Source organism: Lipomyces arxii (assembly GCF_038497795.1).
Source record: "Lipomyces arxii strain Phaff 12-163 unplaced genomic scaffold V1512scaffold_3, whole genome shotgun sequence".
Taxonomy (NCBI): Eukaryota; Fungi; Ascomycota; class Lipomycetes; order Lipomycetales; family Lipomycetaceae; genus Lipomyces; species Lipomyces arxii.
Window position 1 is genome coordinate 42,747 of NW_027117702.1, and position 24,885 is coordinate 67,631.

Below are 24,885 nucleotides of genomic sequence, written 5' to 3' on the forward strand. Positions count from 1 at the left end.
AATACGGCGGTTGTATAGTATTTTAGAGGAATAAATGGATAAATGTTTAGACATGAATCAAGGGGTTGATACAGGGGTTTAGTACATATGACGTAATTGGATTGACTAGAGTAGCGGCACAGATCCGACGGAGGAGTGCGTTCCGATGACAGCGAACGACGATCATCCGACGATCGAACTGTGACGTTATTTGCGCCGTGAACAAATTTGCGTGACAGAGAGTTAACACAGCTAATTAAGGTTTACACGTTAAGCCCGATGGGGGTGTTCTGCGTTGAATTCCGAGTTTGCCTGTATAAATTATAAAAAAAATATAATAATTAATAATAAATTGTTTTATGCGTATTAAAAAATATTTCTACTTTTAAAAAGCAACGTATAGTGTTGTATTGGACAATATAACGGTATCAAGTAGTTAAGCCAATTGAGACGAATTTTAGAGTTGTGCCTGGCATATGTAACCTAAACCAGATCGAAAGTTTTTTCACCTCGAAGATCACAAAAAGGCAAAAAATCGTGACGGGCATCGCAATCTCGCGCTCGACCGTACCGCCACTAAATTTATAAATACGGCTCGAATCCCCCTATTATTTGTCATCGTTAACAAACAATCTATTACAACAATAGTTACTAAAGCAATTACAACAACAACTATTACTGCTGCTACTACTACTACTACCACTACACAACAATGGTTAACTACACAAGAACTAAGAACATCATCACTCCTGCTCATGATCATCCTACACGAAAAGATATCGCAATCTTCTCTGACTTTGATGGTACAATTTTTATGCAAGATACAGGACACGTTCTGTTCGACAGACATGGATGTGGTGCCGAAACTCGTGAGAAGTTAGACGGCCAGATCAATAGTGGCGAGCGAAGTTTCAGAGATGTTTCTGAAGAGATGTGGGGCAGTCTGAATGTCAAGTTTGACAAGTCAATGGAAGCAATGAACGAACACCTCGAGATCGATCCTGATTTTGCTGAGTTTCATGAATTTTGTGTGAGGGAGTCGATTCCTTTCAATGTCATTTCGGCCGGATTAAAACCCGTGTTACGCGGTGTTCTCAACCAGTTCCTTGGTCATCAAACTGTATGTGTCACTTTAATGATCTATTGATTTCAAAATACTAACAGAACAACAGGCTAAGAGAATTGATATTATTTCAAATGACGCAGAAATTTCAGAAGACGGTTCACAATGGAAGGTCTTGTGGAGGCATGACTCCAAGCTTGGACACGACAAATCATTATCGATTAAGGAATGCCGGTCACAATTGAGAAAACACTTACCTGGTGGGAAGTCACCTTTGATTATATTTTGTGGAGATGGTGTTTCCGACTTACCTGCTGCTCGTGAAGCTGATGTCCTCTTTGCCAGAGCTGGTCTCAGACTCGAGGAATACTGCAAGGAGCACAACATCGAGTACATTCCTTATGAAACATTCGCCGACATTGAGCGTGAAGTTTCAAGAATCCTGGACTCGGGTGACCTTGAACGATTTAAAAAGCCACAGCACAGAATGCCTGTTCCAAGCTCGTTGGGCTTTCGCAAGCACGCACCCAAGTTCCTCCAACAAGTCGACACCCGCAAAGCCCGCCGGGCGGACAAAGCGCACATGTCGCCTCTAGACTCGCGATTTAGTAAGTCAATCACAATCGCGCCATAGACATTGTATTATTATGTTTTGTATCTTTTGTGGTTTTTGCAACGTGTAACGAATATCCTGGTGTTTAACGTCTTTTGATGGGTTTTGTGTCAAGTATATACATTATAGAATTAGAATTTGACCATTAACTGATTTGATCGGGTGTGAATGATTAGTGAAAAGTGATCTGATTTGTGACTCGAAACACGGGCAATTATGGTCCGCATTAATTTACTAGTGCCGTGTCATGTTTGCCCTTATCCTCGCATTCTCGTATTCGCATTGTGTACCCTTACCCTTAGCACATGCATTTTCGGCTCAAACCGTTAGTCTCGGTGTTTAGTGCATGAAAACATAATTTCTTCCTTATATCGTATTAATTTGTACTGTGAAAGACATATATATGTTAAGTAGGAAAAGGCACCGCAATGTATCACAAGTCACAGCGAACAGTAGCAAAATGCATTTGAGTGAAGGATGAGGGAATGACCGGCCTTTATGTATGTCTCGAGGACCTGCGGGTCGTGCGTCCAGCCCGTATTTACATTGACAAATTCGGTAATACATCCTATCCCCTCAAAAAAAACAGCATTCTATATTTTTATATACATTATTGAACGAAATTTAAACAATACGCCTGGTCCAAATGCCCTTTATCCTGTGATCTAATTTGTAGTCATACGACTCCACCAATTATAATATGTGCAATGTAGTAGTAATATAGTAAGCCAGAGCCAACACCATTACGGCCTGTCCAGCGACAGAAACGAAAACTCGCGCTGCAACGGACTTGAGCTTCCGGTCGTGACAGCGGACTGTAAAGCTGACCCGACCGAGCTCGAGTAATTGTTCGTGCTGTCGTCTATATCCCAGTCATCCTCGGCGACCTCGTTGTCCGGCTCGATGAACGGTTTTTGCTGCTCGCGGACGTTCCATTTGAGCGTCCTCGACACGCTCTCGACGTAGTCCATCGGGCTGGCGGATACGGTCGGGAAAGGGTACTGCGATGCGGTGAGCGTCACGTAGTCGCCTGCGGTCAGCTCAACCCTGTGTCTGCCGTCGAAAGCCGCCCAGGCGGTGTTTCGTGCGCCACGTGGGACGGAGATTTTAAGCAGCATGGAGTCTGGGAGCAGCATGGGCCGGAACGACAGCGTGTGGGGGCATATTGGCGTGACCGAAATGGCAGGGATGTCTGGATGCACCAATGACCCGCCGGCAGAGAGGGAGTACGCTGTCGATCCGGTCGGGGTTGATAAGATAAGCCCGTCTGCTTGCACGACCGTGAGCAGGTGGTTGTCTCCGTAAAGTTCTAGCATTGAAATAAACGGACTTGGGCCGCGGTCAATGACAATTTCGTTTATGACCTGGTGCGTTTCAGTCTGATGGCCATCCTTGTAGATCGTACATGTGAACCTCATTCTTAAGTTAACTTTGATTCCAGTGTCAAACACTTTATCAAGATGAGATTCATGGTCTTGGAACGGGAAGTTTGTCAAAAACCCAAGACTGCCTAGTGAGAATGCAAGAATAGGAGGGACTATCCGCTGAAACAACCAGGACGTATACAGCACCGTGCCATCGCCGCCTAAGGTCAACACCAAGTCAAACAAGTCTGGCATCATATTTGTCAATTCTGGTGTCCAGTATCGCAAACTATTCTCAAACTTTGGTTCTTCATCGACCAACCCTTCAGCATCAAACCGCTTCGACATACGTAGCTTCGCATCAACATACACATTCACGTCTCTCGTACTCATCAACCATCGCGCCAGTTGCCTCGTTAATAGTACAAGGCTATTGTCTCTTGCCTTTGTAACAATCAGTACTGATCGTACATTGATCCTTATGGTCGCTTGTCCAATCTGTTCAATCAGTCATGTCTTATCCCGCTCAAAAGTCTAAACGCACCCTCTTAGCTAACTCCCGGACACCAGTCGCAGTTTGGACCCTATCAAAATCAGAACAACGCCAACAATTCTCTTCAATGTACGTACAGACTCGAATGCGATAGATGTGAAACTGCGTCAGTCGAGATCTCCCTTAGCACATGTGCAACATCGACCGCATCGTCAAACCGACTATGAACAAAACATGGCTTCCGATATATCCCGGAAATCCCTGAATCTCCGGAATCGCCTGATTCAGTCATACTCCTTACACTCTGCCTTGAACTCGACAAAGCCGGCGTTTCAATTGGCGACAGTGTTGATGACATTGGTCATTGGTATGTGCTTTGAACCCTCATTATCACTAAAACTATATGTGCAACCATGCTGCAATTATGCCATTTGTATACTTCTACAATACATCTATTCATATTGGTAGCAATTCATTCATTCATCATCTACGTTGAATATTAAAAGTCTACTCTGCAACTACAGGCTCAGGCGCGGCAACAGGAGTAGCCTTTGGAACAGGTGGCATGTTGCGCTTGTATCCAATCTTGTCGAGCCCAAGATCAACGTACGACTTTGCGACACCAGCGGCCTTTCCAAAATGCTCGCCGGCCTTGGACTTGACCACTGCGGTTTGGTCGTCAATCATCTTGGACACAACCGCGATCTGCTGGTCGATCTCGGTCTGGAACGTGCGGTACACGATCGGGCCGGTGAATGCGGCAATAATGGCAGTGAACGCAAGGGCGTAGAGAGACACGTAGTTCACAAGAATGTACACGAAGTATGACACAACGAATGCAATGATAGTCGTAGAAACATGCTCGACAAACACAATTTGTTGCAATTCGACAAGTCCGAAGTTTGTTAATGCAACGGTCTCTGCAAACAATGGATCAACAACATCTTTTGAAATGACAAAGTATCCGCCAGACTTGAACGAACTGACAAATCCGGACTCGCCCTTGATCGTTCGACCTGCAAATTCGACGATGATGGCCGCTATCAATGGATCAGTATGCAAAAACGTAAACAAACCACAATACTCACTTCCAAGCGCAACATACGCTGCGTTGAACACCAATTTAACAACATTGACATACTTCACGAGATACAACACAACGATCGATGCTGCAAACACTGCTCCACTAACGTATGGACTCTTCCACGTGAACAGATTAGAGAACGTGGTCTTGTACTTTGCAAACTGGGCTGTCCTTATTAGTTGATATTATTATACAGCTGTGAAGTAACGTACGAAATGCGTCGATCTTTAACGCCGGAAAGGCTTCTGCTGTGGTCTGCTCTGCCATTGTTTTATTTCTTAGAAAAATTGTTTGGTGAAAGTAGAAAGCTGAGTAAAGTTGTCGTGTGCCTGATCAGTTCAGCTTCTACGATCGACCATAACCGATTGGCCATCACGTAAGCGCACTACAGTATATTATGTAATATTTACGTCATTTTTGTAATTACGACTCGACTCCTTCATTCATTCGCCATTTTCCAATCTGTTTAAACCCTCTTTTGGTATGTTAGCGTTTCATCGTCACTAGGCTTTGTAGAAAATAAACTTACCTCGCAAGATCAACACCTTGCAAATCTCCAAGTCCTTCATCCGCTGGTGTAGGTAAGTTTGCAGCCGCGGCAACAACATCAAACCCTTCTCCTGCTGTCCCGGCGGCAGCGGTCGATGTCGCGGCTGTTTGCATCTGTTCCTGGTTCCGCTGGCTATAATGCGGTGGCGTAGGTTGTGTCGCTTGTGACTGCGACACCTGTGTAGGTGTGGCCTGCGACGGTGTGCCTTGATCTACCCCTGGCGGGCTCGAAAACTTGGTCGGCGAAAACTCGCTAGGTTTGGCCGGTGTCGACAGCTGCATGTACTTCCAGAACGACGGGCCAGGAGACGAGTTTGGCAAGAATGACGACGGAAGCTGCTGTGCACTCGATGGCAGCCCGAGCACGTCCGATTGCCGGCTCGCGACAGGAGTCTTCGTTGCTGCCCCGTTTGCTCTCAAGCCCAGTGAAATCGGACTGCCTCCATTGCCACTACCGCTGCCCCGTAGATTACTAGGTTCATGTCGACTGGATAGCTTCTCGGGAGTATAACCCAATATACTGTTCATATCTCTTCGAGGCGTTATTGCCTCCTTATTGTCTTCTACATCTTGACTGGCCATACCGCTTGAGCTGGCTTCTCTCCCATCTCCACTTGAGCTAGCAAGAGGCAAAGCAGTGAACATTGCGGCCCCTCGCCGCCGGCTGAGTTCTTTATCAGCCAGTTTCTTGACATATTCTTCCTTGTAATCAGGATTGATCTGCCATTTCATGCCTTTTCCGGGCTCGTCTGTCGCACGCGGGACTTTCTGAAACGCTTTGTTAAGCGACAGATTATGTCGAATTGAGTTCTGCCATCCTGATTTGGCATGTCTGTAAAACGAGTAGTGGTCTGCTATCCAGCCGTAAATGGCTGCCAACGTAAGTTTACCCTCGTTGCTCGACAGAATCGCCTGTGAAATCATGGTCGCGTACGAGTATGGTGGCTTGATGTCGCGTGCCTCGTCGACGCTCAAGTCGTTGAAAGTGTTGTCGATGGTCTCAACCCCTCTGACTTGTGGCTTGGTAATAATGGCAACACCTTTCGGGTACGCGACCGACGAGTTGTGTACCGGTGCAGACGAAACCATGTCAGACTCGAATTCGTCCAGCATGTCGGCCGGCTGACCGTCGAGTTCAGGCACTTTGTCTGGTAAAACAAACATCATTTGCACGCCGCCAATGTCAAGTATATTTCCTGAATGTAGCTCAACTGTCTTGCCATCCTTGTACATTCTGCCGTCTATTTTGACGCCATTCCGTCCGATGACCTCAATCACCCAACACCGTGAGTTAAGGTCGTACCTGATTATGGCATGGTGTCTACTGACAACTTTTGCCGGGCCGAGATCGATATCGACAGAATCTAGTGTTCCAAGTGAAGGTACGACTTGGTCAGAGTATCGCCCGATAGTAACCCTTAATTCCCTTACATAGTATGTCCATACTGAGCCTTTTTTGGCATTGTCAGCTTTCCTAGTCACATGCAACTAATTCTAAGTACCTGCTAGTTTAGCGTATGCTTGGACTTCAGTGTTTGCATTATTTGCATTAGCGTAGTCTATTGAAACTTGAACGCGACGATTTGGCATATGCAGTCTCTGAATGATGGTGTTCAGATTATCTGGCGGAGGCATTTCATGGACCTGACATTAGTATTGACATTAAGGAGAGAGAATAAACAATCACATACCCTTCGTTTTTTTGATTTTGAAGGCGAATCGTGCTCCTCTAAGCGAACGCGGTGTCTTTTCAAAGGAGACGACATGCGTGAATCCAGTCTGACCTAGTTAAAAGTGGTGATGCAAATTACAATTTGGATGATTAAAAAAGTCGAGCCGAAGCAAAACAAAAAGGCGTAAACAAACCGGAATCCACGTGACTTATGCGGCGTCGCCTATGGCATATACTCTTTGGGCACATATATACGCTTGATTAGATGTCGTGGTTTTGCATAGTGCTATGTGCATTGAAGTGTATTATGTAGTGTTATAGGCGCTGTAACGTAGTATGTGGTTTAATATGTATTGAGTGAGACATACCTTGCTTACTACGTAGTGCTATATTCTATTTACTTTACGGCAATCAACATAGTCTACACAATAAGCACATTATGTAGTATACAAGACAGTGAACAGCATATAGTACATACTACGGTAATTCAATACCGAATGAGTAGATAGAATAAAAATATTATACATAATATACACAAATAACAACTAAAATTGCATTTCCTCAATATCCAACGCCAAAATATCCATCTCTGCCCTCCTCGCAGCCTCTGCCAAAACATCTCCTCCAACCTTCATCTCATCAGGTCCTTCACTCGAAGGTGATGGGTACGGTTGTCGTATGTTCCAGTCACTCTGTTCGAGCACAATCTGGCCCGGGTGTGTTGTCCGACTTAATAGCACGGTTCGATGTAATTCCGGTGATGATCCTTCTGGTGAACCAGACATGGACGCAGACGGGGTCGAGGATGAGGAGAGGGCCGGAGTTGCGAGAGTTGAAGTCGGGGTTGGCGACGCGGACGGAATTGAGAGTGCATGGTCGCCCGTGGCCATGATATTTCGAATCTCGCTTTTGTGATGTAGTTCGCGATATTCTAGAAGACCATCACGACGTTTCACCAAAAAGAGTTGTGCTGAGCGTGGTAAATTTTGAGTGCAATTGAACAATAATAATAATAAAAATAATAATGAAGCTGTGTTTGATGTGTGCGGCAGAAATGAAAGCATTCATTCGGAGCTGAGAAAAACGCTCTAATGGTGGTGATTTACCCTGCGCAGCCATAGTATGCCACTTTAATATCTTTACAATATTTCCTATTTAGTCTATATTACTCTGCTTATTTTACCTTCTCTAATTATATGTACAATACCCTTCATTCATTATAATCGTAATATGACCGTATATGCCTCCGTTTTATAATTCATTCTTCATCTTGCTCTGTTTTTTTAATAATTTCGCGTGTTGAAGTCCACACGCATTGCATAGTGTCCGAGCTCCATCTGGTCCACGCCGCCATTCAGGTGTCTCAAGTATTCCACACTGATGACATCTTAATGACGAAATCCCTCGTGTCCTTTTTTTAGTCATTAAAGCGGCTGACGATGTCTGATCAACTCTGAACAGCTTGCCAGCCTCCTCGACACTCTGCTGTCGCAACTCGGCATTCACATGTTCGCTCTCGACTAAAGCCTTCCAGGCCTCTAGGAATCGAACGTTTTCCTTCGCCCGTGTGAGTAAATCGTCCAGCATGGACAACGACGGCGATGCAGGAAACCCGGACAGTTCGCCTGGTTCTCTTCCTGGCGACGGCACCTGAGCCGACGTAGCCATGAAGTGGTACACGTGCGACGCATTTTCCTGTACGCGTTCGATCCGCCTCCTATACTCTGTTGCCATTCTTGCTCGCTCGACCGCTTTTGAATGCGACAGTTGAACTGCCGTACCTCGTAGCATGTCATCCCGCTCATTAACAGTATCGTATTGGATCGGAGGTAGTCTCTGGCCAGATGAGCTAGAAATCAATGTCGAACGCGGCCAAGCTACCGGACCAGCTGATCTGTCACTCCATCGCTGCTGTTCTTGAGACATTGTTATATTATCTATATATGAAGAAGGAGCCGATTCCAACGAATTGGGTGGGCTAACTGATTTAAATGAACTTATTGGAGGTAGCCTAGGAGGGTGTGAAGACATCTTTCTATCTGGTAAACTTTGTTCCACACTTTGCTGGGGTCTACCAAGAAATATAACAGTATTTAAGAAGAGAGATCTAAGATGGCAAACACAAAGATAAAGTTTTTCCAATATTTCGGCACTTATATGCCCAGTACGGCGCCTTAGCCTGCTTAACCTGTTTAAGCAAATCTATATTTTCTATGTCTTGATCATGACAGTCTAATCTTTGTACTACGTAACAAAAAGAAACTACATCTCGCTTGAGCATCAAAATCCCCTTAAACTCTCAGCCGCACTTGTCATTCCGTCCTAGGCTTTAATATTCAGTTTCACACTACACAAAACAAGTCTCCACACAATTAAACTTCGAACTATACTCAACGCTTAAAATCCAGGCGTCCGGCTCTGCCGAGCAAAATTCTAAACGACGTACGCCGTACGTTCATATTTATCGCTCATCTCAAAATTAGTCATTTCGGTACATATGTATATATATATATATATATATATATTATTACTCATCCGTCAAATAAACTAATTAAATTACTCAAGAAGAGTGAAGGCCTTGTGCAATGGCGAACGCGGGCTATATCCCTTGTACGCAGAAATGACAGCCTCGCCCTTCTCCGCAATACCCTCACCAGTAAATCCAAACTTCTCGTAAACCTTTTGATAAGGACCGGAAGCTCCAAATCGGTTAATTCCAAACTGCTCGTGAGAGTACTTGGACCATCCGAGAGTAGTCATGACCTCAACAGACATAATAGGGTGTCCATCAGGGAAAACACTCAATTGGTACTCAGTTGGCTGCTTATCAAAAGTGTGCCAGTCAGGCATTGACACGAGTCTACATTTGTAACCCTTACCCTCGAGAATCTTAACAGCCTCAAGCGAGAGATAAACTTCAGATCCGGTCGAGACCAAAGTCAAATCAGCTCCCTCAACTTCCTTCAAGACGTATCCTCCTTTACATGCCTTCTCGATCGTAGATCCCTCGAGCTGAGGCAGGTTCTGGCGAGACAAGGCCATAATGGAAGGAGTGTGTTTCTCGGTCAAAGCCATGTAGTAGGCAGCAGAGGTCTCGTTACCATCAGCTGGACGCCACACCATAAGGTTGGGGGTAGCCCGGAAATGTGCAAGAGTCTCAATAGGCTGATGAGTTGGTCCATCCTCTCCAAGACCAATCGAATCGTGAGTCGCAACCCAGATAACACGAACCTCACTCAAAGCTGACAATCTAACAGCTCCAGCAGCGTACGAAACAAAGTTCAAGAATGTACCGCCGAATGGGATCATACCACCGTAGGCAGCAAGACCGTTCATGATGGCACCCATACCATGTTCACGGACACCATATCGGATATATCGGCCGGCATAAGTACCGAATCCAGTGCTCGGAGGCTGATAGTCAACAGCAGTCTTCCATCTGGTGTAGTTGGATCCAGTCAAATCTGCTGAACCGCCAATCAAAGCAGGGACGGTGTCACAAATCGCGTTCAAGACAGTCTCGGACAACTTACGGGACGCGATAGCGGGGTCAGAAGTGGTGTAGACAGGTAACTTCTTCTCCCATCCCTCGGGAAGCTTGTTCTCGATTCTGAGCTGCAACTCGGCACCGAGCTCGGGGAATTCAGCAGTGTACTTGGCGTACAACTGGTTCCATTCCTCCTCAGCGGCGGCACCGGCAGAAGCGGCCTTTCCGCAAAGCTCGTAGACCTCAGGGGCAACAGCGAAAAACTCCTCAGGGTTAAATCCAAAGAGCTTCTTAACGTGGACAACATCGTCAGCCTTGAGGGCGTTTCCGTGGACACCGTGGGTCCCCTGCAAAAGCGAACCGAATCCAATGGTGGTAGTGACCTTGATCAAAGATGGCTTGTCCTTGACAGTCTTGGCAATCTCAATGGCCTCGGCAAGCCCAGCAAGATCGTGGTCGCCGTCCTTGACCCACTGAGTGTGCCATCCGTAAGCCTCATACTTGGCGATGACGTCCTCGGTCAAGGCCTGGGCAGTGTCACCATCAATGGAGATATGGTTGTCATCGTAGAAAACAATCAAGTTTCCGAGCTGCAAATGACCAGCAGTTGAGCATGCCTCGGAAGCAACACCCTCCATAACACAACCATCACCCATGATACAATATGTGTAGTTAGTAAACAGGTCATATCCGGGCTTGTTGAACGAAGCAGCGTAGTGAGCCTGGCCCATGGCGAGACCAACAGCATTGCAGATACCTTGTCCAAGAGGACCAGTAGTAACTTCAACACCAGGGGTATCAGCAGCTTCGGGGTGACCAGGGGTCTTGGATCCAAGCTGACGGAAGTTCTTGAGGTCATCGAGAGACAAGTCATATCCGTACAAGTGGAGGAGGGCGTACAACAGCATACATCCGTGACCGTTTCTAATACGTCAGATCTACCTAAATTGGATCTCAATAACGAATTACATACGAAAGAACAAATCTGTCACGGTTCATAAACTTAGGGTTCTTAGGGTTAAAGGTCATGAACTTGTTGAACAAGACGTGCGCGACCGGGGCAAGACCCATAGGGGCTGAATATTAGAATTCAATTGCCAAGACAGAGATGAATACAATGTTACTTACCGCCTGGGTGACCAGAGTTTGCCTTTGAGACGGCATCAACCTGATTATTAGTACAGTAATGGTATCGGGATAGAAATAGTACGTACAGCCAACAGACGGATGGTGTTGATGGTCAAAGTATCAACGTTATCAAAAGAAGGGGCCATTTTTAAACGAATACTAAGCAATTGAGAGGATTCGAGTTGAAAAAAATAGGAAAAGGAAGAAAAAGTGGATAGTTTGGAGTTGATGAAGGCGAAGGGTGAGCTTCGACGTCGGGCGTCTCTAGCCCGGGAATACCCCAGCCGTGTAAATTAAACGTTGCATGGTGATTTATGGTGTATATACGTATGTTTTATACATTTGGGTATACTTGCGATGCGCAATAAGAATATCAGTCTAAATAAACGCAAAATATCTGAATTGTTTGTGCTTAAATAAACCATACAAATAGTTGGACCGGAACATGTGCGACCAGTACCGGACTTGGGCCGTACTTTGTATACTTTATGCCTAATCCAGTAATCTTTATACAGGGTTTATTTTTTTATTTTTATTTATTTTTTTATTTTTTTTATGTACTTAAACTTATTTTATTTATTTAAATGATTGTGCTTTATTATAAGTTATTTTTTTAGTTTGATATATTTTATCCATACCTATATCAGTCTTTTTGTTTATTTCGCATCCAACGCGTTGTAAGACTGATCTGCTGTATAATACTTAGTATATTTCATAACTACTGCTTATATTCACAGTAATAATCTACGTCATATTCCGATAACTTATTCCACTAATAAATTAACTATGTATTTCTATTCATCTCTACACTAACTAAATCTTTACACTAAATTGTTCACTTTATTTAAAGGACATAAATAACTTCACGTGACTGCACGAACAGAACACAAACGCTTACTTATGCACTAACCATCATAAACAATATCTTCAATCAATAACATCTTGACTCTTGGCAAGTCTTTTTACCGTCTAAACACGACTCATTCACACGTGTCCAAATCTCGACTCCTTGGTCTGGTTTAGCAAATGAGTTTGTTGTCGTTTGATTGGATTCGTTCTGTGTGGTTTTTAAGTCGGAACTGACTATTTTTTTATACACAAAATGGCATACAGATCGAGCAAACTACAAAATCGTAGGACTACAATCATAACACTGATTGGTGTCTGTCTGTTCTTAACATTTTACTTCTTTTCATATTCAGGCTCAACCAAAAAAGCTCACAACAGACCTCCACCTGCTGCCGGTGGTTCAAAATCTATAATTAGGCATCAGATGAACAGTCTACAGTCAACATGGCGTTCATTCGAAAATCAAGAACGCGTCTTGATATTGACTCCTATCGCCAGATTCTATGAAGACTACTGGAACAATTTAATTGGACTGAATTATCCGCATGAACTAATTGAGCTTGGGTTTATTTTACCAAGAGGTAGGGAGGCAAACAGTGCTCTACTTCGACTAGAAGAAGCAGTCAAGGTTTTACAAACAGGACCAAAGAAGAATCGGTTCTCAAAGGTTACCATACTGCGACAAGATTTTGAATCTCCATTTTCGCAGAGTGAGAAGGATAGACACGCGTTATCTGGCCAGAAAGAACGGAGGGCGGCAATGGCCAGGGCAAGAAACTCGCTGTTCACAACTACAATCAACGCTGAAATTAGCTGGGTGCTTTGGCTCGACGCAGACATTGTTGAATCTCCTCAGACATTGATTCAAGACCTCGCGGCACACAATAAACCGGTCATTGTCGCGAACTGCTATCAGCGTTATGTCGACCACGGCGAGAACAAAATCAGAGCCTACGATTTTAACAGTTGGCAGGACAGCGATACCGCAGTCCAAATGGCAAAAGCCATGCCAGATGATGACGTTATATTTGAAGGTGAGCGATTTCATTTTACCTTGAGACGTGTCTAATTTATAGGCTACTCTGAAATGGCTACTTATCGCACTTTGATGTCATATCAATACGTTGCCGGCAACGATGCTCACGAAGAAATGCCATTAGACGGTGTCGGAGCGTAAGTTTTTTCTTTTCGCTTTGTTTCATCTTTCTGATTTAGATAGTACTGCTTTACTAGTTAAGGCGGACGTGCATCGTGATGGCGCAATGTTTCCATCTTTCCCATTCTACCACTTACTAGAGTCCGAAGGTTTTGCCAAAATGGCCAAAAGACTAGGATATCAAGCTTATGGCTTGCCAAACTACCTTGTGTACCATTACAATGAATAAATAGTTGGGTAATGACTGTAAATTAAACATGTACATGAAACGAGTTTGAAGAATTACCTAATACGGGCAAAGCAAAACAGCCGCTCACCGTGCGTACATTTCGTAGCCGTACACCCACATCTATATTGTCATTCTCATAATTGTTCGGTCATACCATTCACAGTTTACAAAAATGGTGCTTCCGGTCTTTTTAAACAAAACCCCGAAGGCATCGCCTGGGAATTCTAGAAACTCGTCTCCAGACTTGCCCGACTCATTGACGCTGATCGTTTCGATCGTCAAGGTCTAATACTTCGTACTCCTCTATACCACTTCATACTGACAAATTTAGGCCAAAAATCTTGCTGCTGCTGATAGAGGAGGAACTTCTGATCCGGTGAGATTTGGAGCATCAGAGATCACGATTCTGAGCAGCAATTGCTGACATTGTGCAGTATGTTGTCATCGCGCTTGACGATTTTAAAGCAACAACACACGCGATCCCAAAAACGCTCGACCCGGAGTGGAACGCGATTTTTAAAACAAGTTTGACTTCTAGTTCAGACTTTGTCATTGCCGGCACGGTATGGGATAAAGACAGGTTCAAGAGCGTACGCTGACGTACACGGTCTATGACTTTCGACGACTGATCTTAACAGGATTATTTAGGCAGTTTCTATATCTCTTTAGAGGAAACGTTTGGAAGAACGCCGACAGTGACGTACTCTGACGAAAATGAGTAGGTTTGTTGTGTTTCAACCCGAATACGGCTAAGAGTAAACAGAGGAAAATGGTATCCATTACATTCAACCAGAGCACGAAACAGGAATATCAAAGGTTCAGTTTTTGTAAAACTGGCTTTATCAGATCCAGCCGATCCAGGTGCAAGTAACGAGTCGTTACTCCGCAAATGGAGGGCATTTGCGCCCCGCAGAAACATTCAGCTGGCTTCACTGGGAAATACCCCTACAGACTCAGACTCTGAAATTGACGAACCTTCTCGACGCCAGCTTGTGCGCTCATCGACAGCTCTAACACCATTTCAGTACCCAACGACAGCCACTGTAGTTGGCATCGTATTTTTAGAGATTGTGTCTGTGACTGATTTACCACCAGAGCACAACTTCACCCGCACAGGCTTCGACATGGACCCGTTCGTCGTGATATCGTTTGGAAAAAACGTTGTTCGCACGGCTGCTCAGAGACATACGCTCAATCCGACCTATAACGAAAAAGTGGTGTTCCCGATTTTGCATCATGAAAAACATTACTCTTTTACCATTGAAGTCATCGACCGCGACTCGCTCTCGGGAAACGACTCCGTTGCGACGGCGATTGTCGCACTGCAGGATATTCTAGAAACTAGTCCGGCTACAAATATGGCCACAGGATTGTACGACTTGCCTATGCAGAGAGGATCTCGCTCGCGTTCGCCGTCTAGTTCTTTGCTAAATACGTCACAGTCGGGCACTCGCCAGTCTTCACCTGTAGGGCCTCGGTCACGGTCACGGTCACGGTCGCGGTCACGGTCACGTTCGCGGTCACAATCACGATCACAATCAAGGCCTAGGTCGTCACGCATGCAGTACTCTGCACCAACAGTCGACCCACTATCGAGTCCAGAGATGCCAACCTTTTCAGTCCCGCTGCTGCTCAAGAATAGGTCTCGCTGGGAAGACAAACACAGCCCGAAAATCACGTTACGGGCCAGGTACGCGCCGTACTCAGCTCTAAGGCAGCAGTTCTGGCGCACGCTCCTGCTCAAATACGATGAGAATAGCAGCGGCACGATCTCACGATACGAATTTAGTAACTTGCTCGAGCAGCTTGGGGCCACTCTTCGAAGCGAAACTATTGACAAATTTTTTTCTCGATTTGGAAAGTCGATTGTTGACGAACTCACGATTGATGAGGCTATTGTGTGTTTGGAGGACCAGGTCGAGAAAGACAGCAGGAATATTGTGCATGCGTCGAACCAAGGCATTGCGATAATAGAGCCTGGTGGTGCGCCTGTGGTTGCGAACGACGAGGGTGAGGCAGTCGATGACGACCTGGACAAACACCTGAACGACCTTGATCCTGACGACGGCGAGAAGACAGTGACCGACGTCCAGGCTAAGGGCGAATTCGAGACGTTTGACCAGGACATTGACGAAACCGAAGAACGTGTGCTTGTCATTCGCAAATGCCCATTTTGCCAGGCACCGCATCTTGACAGAGGATCTGAAGTTGACATCGTGACCCACTTGGCTACATGTGCCAGCCAAGACTGGAAACAGGCCGACCTATTAACGTTAAACTCGTACGTCACGCCCGAGCAAGCTAAGCGAAAATGGTTTGGCAAGGTTGTCACAAGAGTGTCGTACGGCGGGTATAAGCTTGGTGCGAATTCGGCGAACATTCTCGTCCAAGACCGCATAACTGGACTTGTTTTTGAGGAGCGAATGAGTATGTACGTTAGACTTGGGATTAGACTGCTGTATAAAGGATTACGGAACAAAGAAATGGAAAGCAAAAAGAGTACGTGATTAGTGCGCTGCTAAGAGTGATGACTGACAAGTAGTTCGACAAATGCTGGCCTCTTTAAGCGTGAAACAAGGCATGAAATACGACAATCCACACTCAGTTAAGGCGATTATACCGTTCATAAACTTTCATCAGCTTGACCTGTCAGAAGTTAGGCGACCGCTGAACGAGTTTAAGACGTATGTGCGTCTGGTGATGCTTTAAGGCATGCTAACACCGCAGGTTTAACGAGTTCTTCTACAGACAGCTCGTACCCGGCGCGCGCCCTTGTGCTGCACCCGACTGCAAAAAAGTCATAACTTCGCCCGCAGACTGCAGGACGGTCGTATTTGACTCGGTCACGTCTGCGACGTCGATCTGGGTCAAGGGTCGAGAGTTTGGAATTGAGCGGCTTTTTGGACAAGCATACCCTGGCGAGGTCCGCAAGTTCGTTGACGGGTCTATGGCAATCTTTAGGCTTGCACCTCAAGATTACCACCGGTTCCACATACCAGTCGATGGAGTGCTCGGCGAGCCAAAGGCAATTGCCGGTGCTTATTATACGGTCAATCCGATGGCAATCCGATCAGCGTGCGTACTTTAAATAAATGAATGAGTGTGAAACTGATCTATGACAGACTGGATGTGTATGGCGAGAATGTGAGAGTGCTCGTGCCGATCGAGTCGGACGAGTTTGGAACGGTGATGGTCGTTTGTGTAGGCGCGATGATGGTTGGGAGTACAGTCATCACGGCCAAACAAGGTGATCGAGTTTGTCGAACAGACGAGCTTGGATACTTCCGATTTGGTATGTGCTTCTTTGTGGCAAGTAGTGATGCAATGGACTGATGTGTTTAGGCGGCAGCACTTTGCTTGTGTTTTTCCAGCGAGATAAGATGGTTTTCGATTCTGACTTGCTGGAAAACTCTCGCCAGTCATTGGAGACTCTGGTATGTTTTGATCACTTTATTTTATCAACAAAATTCTTATAGTGTAGATTCGGGTCGGCATGTCAATTGGACACGCGAAAGATGAAAGTGAATGGGCACCCGGACATGGCGGTAAAGACATTACAGAAAAAGACAAAGTTGAAGCGGCGAGGCGCGTTGAAGGCAGTTTGGCTCCTAAAGTATCTGACTTGTAGTATATATTTGTGGTGAGTCTTTTTTCGAAAGCATAAAAATTGGCGTAGACGTGTTGTGTTTATACTACGGTTGCCGGGACAACGGCACGAACAAAAGTAAAGTTTAAATGGTCCATCGTAAGCACATCGACACCGGAACTGACCTCACACACAGTCTTTTTTGTTTTTTCTCACGAACTAAAGACGTGGTTTTTGGGAATTTGAATGCGTCAAGTGATTAAGCACAGAATATATCGGGAACTAACTGTATTTTCAAAAACAATATAATGCCGTCCGGGCACGCGTCAGTAGCAACAATCCCAGTGTCTTCGTCAACATTACGCGAGTCAATCAATCTTGCAAACACAATGCGTTCACCACAACCAGTGACGAAGGCCGTAACTAAACGGAAAATGGAAGAGAAGGAAATTACAAAACCACGTCGGGCGGCTGCGGTCGCTGCAGAGACGAAGATCTTAGCCAGTTCAAAAAAGTTCAAGGTTAGTATTTTGTGATGAGATGAGAAGGTTAAATGCTGATAAATTCTTTAGAAGGCGCGAAATGGTAGGATTTGTCGTGATGGAAGCTGGATTTGAGGGAACTGACAAAATATAGCACAAGTTGAAGATGATGACGGGTTCACATTCACAAGAGTTCGCAACATAAGACCACCATCACCACCACACGGCTCACCGACACGGACGAGTCAAACTATCAGTAAACCGTTTAGGTTTGAAGAGGACTCACCGACCGTCGTACCGGCAGGAAATAAAGGACACTCATATACTGAAGAAACTCACACGACAATAGTGTCGCTGCCATTGACAGATACGCCGATGATTCGACGGAATCAACAGTTGCGACAGGGACAACTCAGTAGACGGAGTAGTCTGGGCATGAGGGGTAAGCGTGCCAGTTCGCTTAGCAACGGGCTCGTTGGTACGTTTTTCCTACGCGGCTAAAGCATGAAAGCTAACACGAATAGCTGTGCCGCACGCAGATATTCCTGCCGATGATTTTTACAAACACTTGGACTCAGATTTGCCAGATCCGCACCGAATGAAACAGTTGCTCACATGGTGCGCGCATCGGTCAATAGACGAGATCAAACCGCGGGACAAGCGGCGCGGCAAGGCACACATGTCTGCGCTTGCGATTGCAAAGTTGATTGAGGAGGAAATAGTCAAGGATTTGACTGAGGGAAAGATCTCGACTAGTTGGTGGAACCGACAGGTGCGTTTGTCTACTTGATTATGTTATACAAACTAATGAAATAGGACGATGAGGACCGGCCAAGGAAACCAAATCCACAAAACGTGGTCAATTTGGCGAAGGCAAACGAGTTCAAAAAACGGCTAGAACGGTTACGGGCGGAGAGAAAAGCGTGGGCAGAGGTCGAGGCAGACACGAAACCACTGGTACCACCGTCAATGAGTGTTGACGTGTCGCTGCTATTGCCAAAAGAAGCATCATTCTTGACCGAGCAAGCGAACCGCGAGGCAGACGAGAGCCGACCAACTCTAGACTCGCTCATGGCGTCGGCGAAGAATGTTGAGTTTGAGCTCGACATGCTCAGACACTCCGTTCACGCTATCGATGCGGTCGCTGCTGCAGCAGAAAAATACGCGGAACAGGTGCTTAAACAAACGGCGGATGCGGTTGATCGGACGCAGAAACAAGCAAGAGTGGCAGCCGGAACAGACGGGCTTGCAATCAGAGACGTCTTGCAAACGTTGACGAGAATTGACAGGTTATAGGTGATGGTGATTATGGAGAGTGTACGATAATGTTTGATGACCAGGGGCGTTTATTATTTCTTAATTTTTTTCTCTCATATCTGAGTTTTTTTGTATTGTGTGGAAAGCTTGAGGTGTAACAGTAACTAGCATAATATCATGTATCATAAATATAAGAATTGACCGGTCTAGCACGACCCTTCTATCGCACGGGGTGGATGCGCCAAGTAAATATCTACACTATTAACACCGGGTCACTTTTCTATGAGTTGTTACTCAAATTACGCTTGGAACCTACGAGCACCATGTCTTTCACATGCAGACTGCACGGATACACTATTCCGTCCAATTATTCCAGTACGATTTGAAGTACGTGTTCAAGGATGCACGTAAGTATATGATTCGAACATTATGCACAAATTGGACCAAATTACGTTTGCGTAGTGAGCATTAAGCACTTGCTTAATTGAGAGAGAAGAAATACGAGATCACCATGAAGACCAGCCAAGAATAAATCAGTTTTTGTCCGCATTTAGGATGATGTATACATAGTGCTAAACATATAATAACATTTATTGATCTTGACAAATTGGTTCTCTGTTTCTGCGCTCTGTGCTCTATGCTGCTAACAACTAATGACTTTATTAAAAAGTTCCTATGCAAAGCCTACTTGCTAAAGCTTAACTTCACTTGCCGGCTGACTCCCAAAATCACTACTTTCCTTGAATCTTTCGTCGTAGTTTACTAATAAGCGGGCAAAAGACAAACATTGCGATGTACAGTACTGACTTTATTGGGGGATTCCTTAACACATAGATACTAGAATTGTCAAAATCTTGAGCTTTTGCAGTAAGACCAGTCGCCCCATAATTCTGAAATCTCGTGCATCAGACTACGAAATCTATTCATTTTTGGAACTATCGTAGAAAGTAGATATTGAGACACCGAGCAATTGCACACGACAAAATTTAATATGGAATACCTGACAAAAGTGAATGCCAACCTGAAAATCTTTGGACACGCGAGAACCAGCATGAGAGTAACAGCAGATTTCACATCACCGATGTTCCATATCATGAGACTGAAACTTAACCCGTCCTTACTCCATTGGTCAGCTCCAGACTAATACTCTGTTTTTGTCTCGCAAATAGTTGCCCAACGAAACTGAACATTCGTTGTTAATATGTAAGTATTATCATCACCGCCAAAATTTGACAATAAAGGATTCGTAGCATCACAACAGTCATCGCCAAATCGCAACAGACAATGTACTCTCTATCTCTTGATACGTGTCCTATGTCTATAGCCTTGATTTGAGCACCCTGAGTTCACGCCATTTTCCGGTCAACAGCTCATAAGCAAAATACTGAAAACAATAATACGTGATTTCAATAAAAAATTTCAATAAAAACAGAGCAGATTACAGTATTCAGCTTCAAAGGCAGCAATCATACGACAGTAACAAAACAGGCCCGTATATATATGTCTGGACAGGTAATAAAAATAATAACGAATAAAAGTACACCTTCAAAACTAAGTCATCGGACACCATAAGTTGTAACTCATCCACTTGCAAATTGCGAAGAAAAGAGAGCGCGAACGTGAAGCGAAACAAAATTAAGCTGATTTAGCATGTGTGTTTTCCAGCATAGCTGTATGATTTATAATTACGTAGCGATTAGTATTTTGGGTCATGTTTGCGGGTAAGCAAAAACTGTGAAGTAGCATCCTCCAAAACTTGAGTTGCCGCTAATTGCAGGGTTAGGCCATTTTATTTGTAAGCAAATGCCCATGAAATAAAGATTCGAATTTGACGAGACCAAACTTCCGCGAAACGGTCGTTTTTCATCGATCGGAGCACGCGTTCGGAAAGCTTTCCATAAGCAAGGGCTAGGGCTCATAAATTGGCGTGTTCAAAACTCCTAGTACAACTCCAGCAAAACACATCATGAGGAGGATGTGAACGAAATGCACTTACCACTTTCATTTATTCACCTTTTGCTGTCGCGTCCGGTTTTCCACGTTTATTGTTTTTTTCTTACGCGTTCTTTATGTCCCATTGACGTGTTCCGCGCCTTTCGTTCAGGTTTCTCTCATTAGCAAAGTGGGATCTTATACCCTAACCTTGTTACTGCATGGAACGTACTACGTACTTTGTTACGAACCCTTACCTGCACCGACTCATATCAACCGTACGTTTCGCGTACGTAGCAACCTCACCCTGTAAGTTGACGTTTCGGCTTATCGAATCGTATTTTAGCATTACTACATTGACTAAGTTAGAGATGCATTTTAAAAGTGCCTTTTAGTTACGCCGCTCCTAGTTTGGAGCTGCATTGATACGTTGGCTAGAAAACGCGCGTATTTGCAATAGTACTTCCCCAATTAGATATATAGCCAACTTTGCGTTAATGCAATGTTAAGCTCGATTAACATGAGCGCTTTTAAATTTTGGAGTTTCCGCAGTTACTTCTTTGCTCTGATACATTATGTTACATGCTGTCATAAATGCTCTTTTGGTCTACGCAGTGTACGCATGCGTATTTGTCAGTTTACCCGGCATATGCAAGTGTCACAGATGTGCCAGGTTCTCCGTAAACCACGGGTTTATAGCTATAATTTGAAACCTTACTAACCTAAATTTGCTTGGAATGAAAACTGTTCATTATACAAATTTACATTCAATTCAAGCTACCACAATATATGACCGCTTGTGGGATCCAATCACAGCCGATAATGCATTTCGAGCTCGTATTTGCCTTAAGAACCTTGGATTATTGTGATTGTGAGACGGATCTATGGTGTTAAGGCTCTGCAACATAAGTGTGGCATAGAATAAGCCGCTACAAAAACTGAAAGTACTAAGAAAAGAATGCCCAACAGTTTGACGTGTCTCTATCTGGGTATAAAGTTACCATACTTTTGCTTACCCAGTAATGAACGACTCTCCGTTCAAGACCAGAAATAAGCAGTTTTCCATTCAATACAATTTTCAATCACATGTGAAAGTGAAAAACTTTAAAAATAATTCCTGTTTTATAAATTACTGTATTTACGTATTTCTTAGAGTAAAATTGTGTGATCACTTTCAATTATATTAAACTCTCGCGCGAAGTCGTAGTGCTGTTTGTACGTTGATTGATAATATCAGGCCGAATCAGAATCGTGGCTTTTAGCTGTCCCGTCATTTTACTTCAAAATACACATTCACGCTTCATACGAGACGCAGCACCACAGTCACCAGAGCTCAAAACAGAAACAGAAGAAATGACAAAGGCGGTTTCCGTAGGGTACGGCGGCATCAAGTTCGAAAGAGATCGCTTCATTCCGCTGCTCACGGTCCGCAATCTGATTTTGCTGTCTTATGATGCAGCGGCCAAGAATAAAACCGATGCACAGGAAGAATGTCAAAAACGTTTCTTTGAGTTTGGATGGACAGTGTACCTGGCCACATGCTCGAGCTCAGCCGTCAGAGTGACGCCGGTGCAGGTGCTGCTGGTCGAATGTGAGCAAGTAAATTTTTTTTTGAAAAAGATCAGCAAAATTTGTGCGAGTATGATTTCAGAAATACCGGAGAATGAGATCGTTAGTCTTAATCGAATCAAACATCTCGAGTTTGCTGGAATGACGAAGACTGAGATGGAATCTGCAAGCCTACTGGAGCTTTCTCAGGTTAATGAAGACTCAAATTCAACGCAAAACAGACTTCAGGAAGCTACTCTAAACAACGAGAATAAAGAGATGGCTAGTGACGTATCGGTCAAGCATGAAAAATTAATATCAGAGCGGACAATAAGGCCCATGAACTTGTGGGACACGATATATACAGATCTGAGGTATATACTGTGTGGAAATACTACAGCACTGATTTCAATCAGTGTGAGCACTATATACCTGCAAGACGACTATGCGATATCAATTGGCATGTCAGTGCTCGATCTCCGTACCCGGCGTGCCGACAGTGTGCCTGATTCGTACCTCTTTTGCACGTGCAGTAATATCATGAATAGGGGCATCCGAGCCCACATTTCCAGACTCACTGGTAAGTTTGAATACGGTACCACGATTTTCACGCCTTTAGAAGCATGTCAGCAACATATTCAGACCTTGTTTGACAAGTATAAAAATATTTTAGTTCTGGCAGGATATAATACGCGACTTGACCTTGAATTGTTAAGAGAACACGACTTTGAAATTCCAAATACGCATATGTTTGACTTAAAGGATCTTTGGGCTGCAAAGATTGAAGATCAATGGTGGGATTCGTTACAGAATATTCTAAACACCCTTGAAATTGCACGGATTGATTGTGATACTAATGCCGGATATCATGCCTATAAAGTCCTTCAGGCCTTAACTATTCTAGCTGATGCCGTCTGAGTTGTTCCTCCTGTTGTCAACCAACTTTGTTTTGCTGTTAAAATACCAACTGTTTCTTTACCAAATAAATTTTTTTGTTCACCAACGTCACGTATGCACTTTTTCTCGGAGTTGCCAATTACAAGAATCAACATACAAATCAAACCTTGTATTGTTTTAATTCCGCGTCTCGCATCGTTGAGAGTCCGCAAATTCTCAACCAGCGTTAAAATATCAGAAGAATTTGGATTTGAAAGAGGTTTGAATCGAAAACAAAAAAGAATGCTCCAGTTCCAAAAAAATAAAGATCAAGAAGTCTATTTCGTTCGGTTGTCGGTCGTTCAACGTCATGTCAAAATTCTCCCTCTGGAGGAAAGAGACAATATTTTGCAGTACTTTAAATCAAAACTATTTTTTGAATTTGGATGGGATGTTTTTATAGGCGAGGCACCTTCTCCTCCACCACTACCTCAACCTTCAAAGAATGGCCATAATCGTCGGAATCGGCGGGCAGAACCATGGCCAAAAAAGCGTCAGACGTCGCCATCTCCACCACCAGAATCGTATCAAAAACAGTTACTGGTAGTGAATAATCAGATTGAATACTTTTTGGACGAAGTCAAACGGAGGAGTGGTGCCAGGATTGCACCTATCCCGATAGAAGACAGGATACCGACAAAGAGAGTCAAAGATCTAGACCACATCACAAGAACAACTACGACGAGTGAGTTTGGCAAGCTGATTGCAGGCTACGGAATGTCATACGATAGTTCACCAGCGGTATTGGAAAGTGCGGCAGAACGGGCGGCCAAAAGAGAGGTCAGAATGCAAAAAGTTAAGGAACACCGGGAGAAGGTTGTTGCTGATGCCCGACGGCGGCTTGAAGAACAGAATGATGCGTTTGTGAGTGTGGATATTGAAGCTTACGAACTTGACAATAGTCTTGTGACTGAAATTGGTATTGCGATTCTCGATTTGCAGAAACCAAATCGTACAAAGTTTGACGCGTTTCATTGGCGCGTGAAGGAACGAATACATTTAAAGAACGGGAGGTATGTGTCTGACGCGTCAGAGAAGTTTGAGTTTGGCAAGTCACGTATTTTGCCGTTAGATCAGTGTCGAAGTGACATTCAGGAGCTTTTAGAGATGTATCAAGGCCGATATGCATTTGTTGGACATGATCCTTCAAATGATATACGGTACTTGCAGAAGATCAACGTGAAAATACCTGAGGATACACCAGTATTTGATACAAGTGAGATCTGGAAGTTGCGAGTTGGTGAAGGAAAGTCGTCTAGTCTTTCTACTATTTTGGATGAGTTTGATATTTCAGCGTGGAATTTACATAATGCTGGCAATGACGCGTATTACACTCTTCAGGCATTATTAGCACTTGTGAAATAGATCACAAAATGTATCACTAAATGGTCAATTGACCAATAAATAATCAACATGGGATGAGATCATTTGAAAGTAGTGCAAGACCAGTAGAAGAATTAGGGTCAGGGTCATGTTCA

General features: G+C 44.3%; 12 protein-coding genes across 12 annotated transcripts; 6 read left to right on the forward strand and 6 right to left on the reverse strand.

Annotated features, from left to right (window-relative positions):
• The first annotated feature begins 423 nt into the window (after positions 1-423).
• On the forward strand, positions 424-1,849 carry V1512DRAFT_95752 (2,3-diketo-5-methylthio-1-phosphopentane phosphatase). The gene is made up of 2 exons (XM_066918569.1): positions 424-1,099; positions 1,152-1,849. The coding sequence occupies exons 1-2, from the start codon at positions 692-694 to the stop codon at positions 1,674-1,676; spliced, it is 933 nt and encodes a 310-aa protein (XP_066772848.1). The 5' UTR covers positions 424-691; the 3' UTR covers positions 1,677-1,849.
• A 379-nt stretch (positions 1,850-2,228) lies between these two features.
• V1512DRAFT_258785 (ATP-NAD kinase-like domain-containing protein) lies at positions 2,229-3,870 on the reverse strand (the record flags this gene model as incomplete). Its single annotated transcript, XM_066915502.1, has 3 exons — positions 2,229-3,517; positions 3,564-3,603; positions 3,650-3,870. The coding sequence occupies 3 exons, from the start codon at positions 3,868-3,870 to the stop codon at positions 2,399-2,401; spliced, it is 1,380 nt and encodes a 459-aa protein (XP_066772849.1). The 3' UTR covers positions 2,229-2,398.
• Positions 3,871-3,967: 97 nt separating this feature from the next.
• On the reverse strand, positions 3,968-4,915 carry V1512DRAFT_289640 (putative reticulon-like protein RtnA short variant). Its single transcript, XM_066918186.1, has 3 exons — positions 4,809-4,915; positions 4,601-4,762; positions 3,968-4,552 (listed from the first exon to the last, which is right to left on the reverse strand). Exons 1-3 carry the CDS (start codon positions 4,861-4,863, stop codon positions 4,020-4,022), a joined length of 750 nt encoding a protein of 249 aa, XP_066772850.1. The 5' UTR covers positions 4,864-4,915; the 3' UTR covers positions 3,968-4,019.
• Positions 4,916-5,121: 206 nt separating this feature from the next.
• V1512DRAFT_203451 (fork head domain-containing protein) lies at positions 5,122-6,735 on the reverse strand (the record flags this gene model as incomplete). The annotated part of the gene is made up of 2 exons (XM_066913294.1): positions 5,122-6,596; positions 6,648-6,735. 2 exons carry the CDS (start codon positions 6,733-6,735, stop codon positions 5,122-5,124), a joined length of 1,563 nt encoding a protein of 520 aa, XP_066772851.1.
• A 401-nt stretch (positions 6,736-7,136) lies between these two features.
• On the reverse strand, positions 7,137-7,906 carry V1512DRAFT_95654 (uncharacterized protein). Its single transcript, XM_066918568.1, has one exon. The coding sequence runs from the start codon at positions 7,879-7,881 to the stop codon at positions 7,363-7,365; it is 519 nt and encodes a 172-aa protein (XP_066772852.1). The 5' UTR covers positions 7,882-7,906; the 3' UTR covers positions 7,137-7,362.
• A 61-nt stretch (positions 7,907-7,967) lies between these two features.
• Positions 7,968-9,057, reverse strand: V1512DRAFT_258795 (uncharacterized protein). Its single transcript, XM_066915503.1, has one exon. It carries the CDS (start codon positions 8,846-8,848, stop codon positions 8,069-8,071), a length of 780 nt encoding a protein of 259 aa, XP_066772853.1. The 5' UTR covers positions 8,849-9,057; the 3' UTR covers positions 7,968-8,068.
• Positions 9,058-12,071, reverse strand: V1512DRAFT_221131 (Transketolase, thiamine diphosphate binding domain-containing protein). The gene is made up of 4 exons (XM_066913709.1): positions 11,519-12,071; positions 11,433-11,472; positions 11,278-11,380; positions 9,058-11,228 (listed from the first exon to the last, which is right to left on the reverse strand). The coding sequence occupies exons 1-4, from the start codon at positions 11,576-11,578 to the stop codon at positions 9,374-9,376; spliced, it is 2,058 nt and encodes a 685-aa protein (XP_066772854.1). The 5' UTR covers positions 11,579-12,071; the 3' UTR covers positions 9,058-9,373.
• Positions 12,072-12,219: 148 nt separating this feature from the next.
• Positions 12,220-13,699, forward strand: V1512DRAFT_221132 (Anp1-domain-containing protein). The gene is made up of 3 exons (XM_066913710.1): positions 12,220-13,315; positions 13,358-13,454; positions 13,501-13,699. The coding sequence occupies exons 1-3, from the start codon at positions 12,535-12,537 to the stop codon at positions 13,664-13,666; spliced, it is 1,044 nt and encodes a 347-aa protein (XP_066772855.1). The 5' UTR covers positions 12,220-12,534; the 3' UTR covers positions 13,667-13,699.
• A 139-nt stretch (positions 13,700-13,838) lies between these two features.
• Positions 13,839-17,294, forward strand: V1512DRAFT_245999 (phosphatidylserine decarboxylase-domain-containing protein; the record flags this gene model as incomplete). The annotated part of the gene is made up of 10 exons (XM_066914406.1): positions 13,839-13,949; positions 13,998-14,042; positions 14,101-14,256; positions 14,305-14,384; positions 14,430-16,165; positions 16,209-16,350; positions 16,394-16,741; positions 16,789-16,958; positions 17,009-17,100; positions 17,148-17,294. 10 exons carry the CDS (start codon positions 13,839-13,841, stop codon positions 17,292-17,294), a joined length of 3,027 nt encoding a protein of 1,008 aa, XP_066772856.1.
• Positions 17,295-17,560: 266 nt separating this feature from the next.
• Positions 17,561-19,030, forward strand: V1512DRAFT_246000 (Mis12-Mtw1 protein family-domain-containing protein; the record flags this gene model as incomplete). Its single annotated transcript, XM_066914407.1, has 5 exons — positions 17,561-17,773; positions 17,825-17,837; positions 17,889-18,212; positions 18,259-18,506; positions 18,551-19,030. The coding sequence occupies 5 exons, from the start codon at positions 17,561-17,563 to the stop codon at positions 19,028-19,030; spliced, it is 1,278 nt and encodes a 425-aa protein (XP_066772857.1).
• A 3,246-nt stretch (positions 19,031-22,276) lies between these two features.
• Positions 22,277-23,389, forward strand: V1512DRAFT_251626 (uncharacterized protein; the record flags this gene model as incomplete). The annotated part of the gene is made up of 1 exon (XM_066914683.1): positions 22,277-23,389. The coding sequence occupies one exon, from the start codon at positions 22,277-22,279 to the stop codon at positions 23,387-23,389; it is 1,113 nt and encodes a 370-aa protein (XP_066772858.1).
• V1512DRAFT_258811 (uncharacterized protein) lies at positions 22,999-24,841 on the forward strand. Its single transcript, XM_066915504.1, has one exon. It carries the CDS (start codon positions 23,483-23,485, stop codon positions 24,770-24,772), a length of 1,290 nt encoding a protein of 429 aa, XP_066772859.1. The 5' UTR covers positions 22,999-23,482; the 3' UTR covers positions 24,773-24,841.
• The last annotated feature ends 44 nt before the right edge of the window (positions 24,842-24,885 follow it).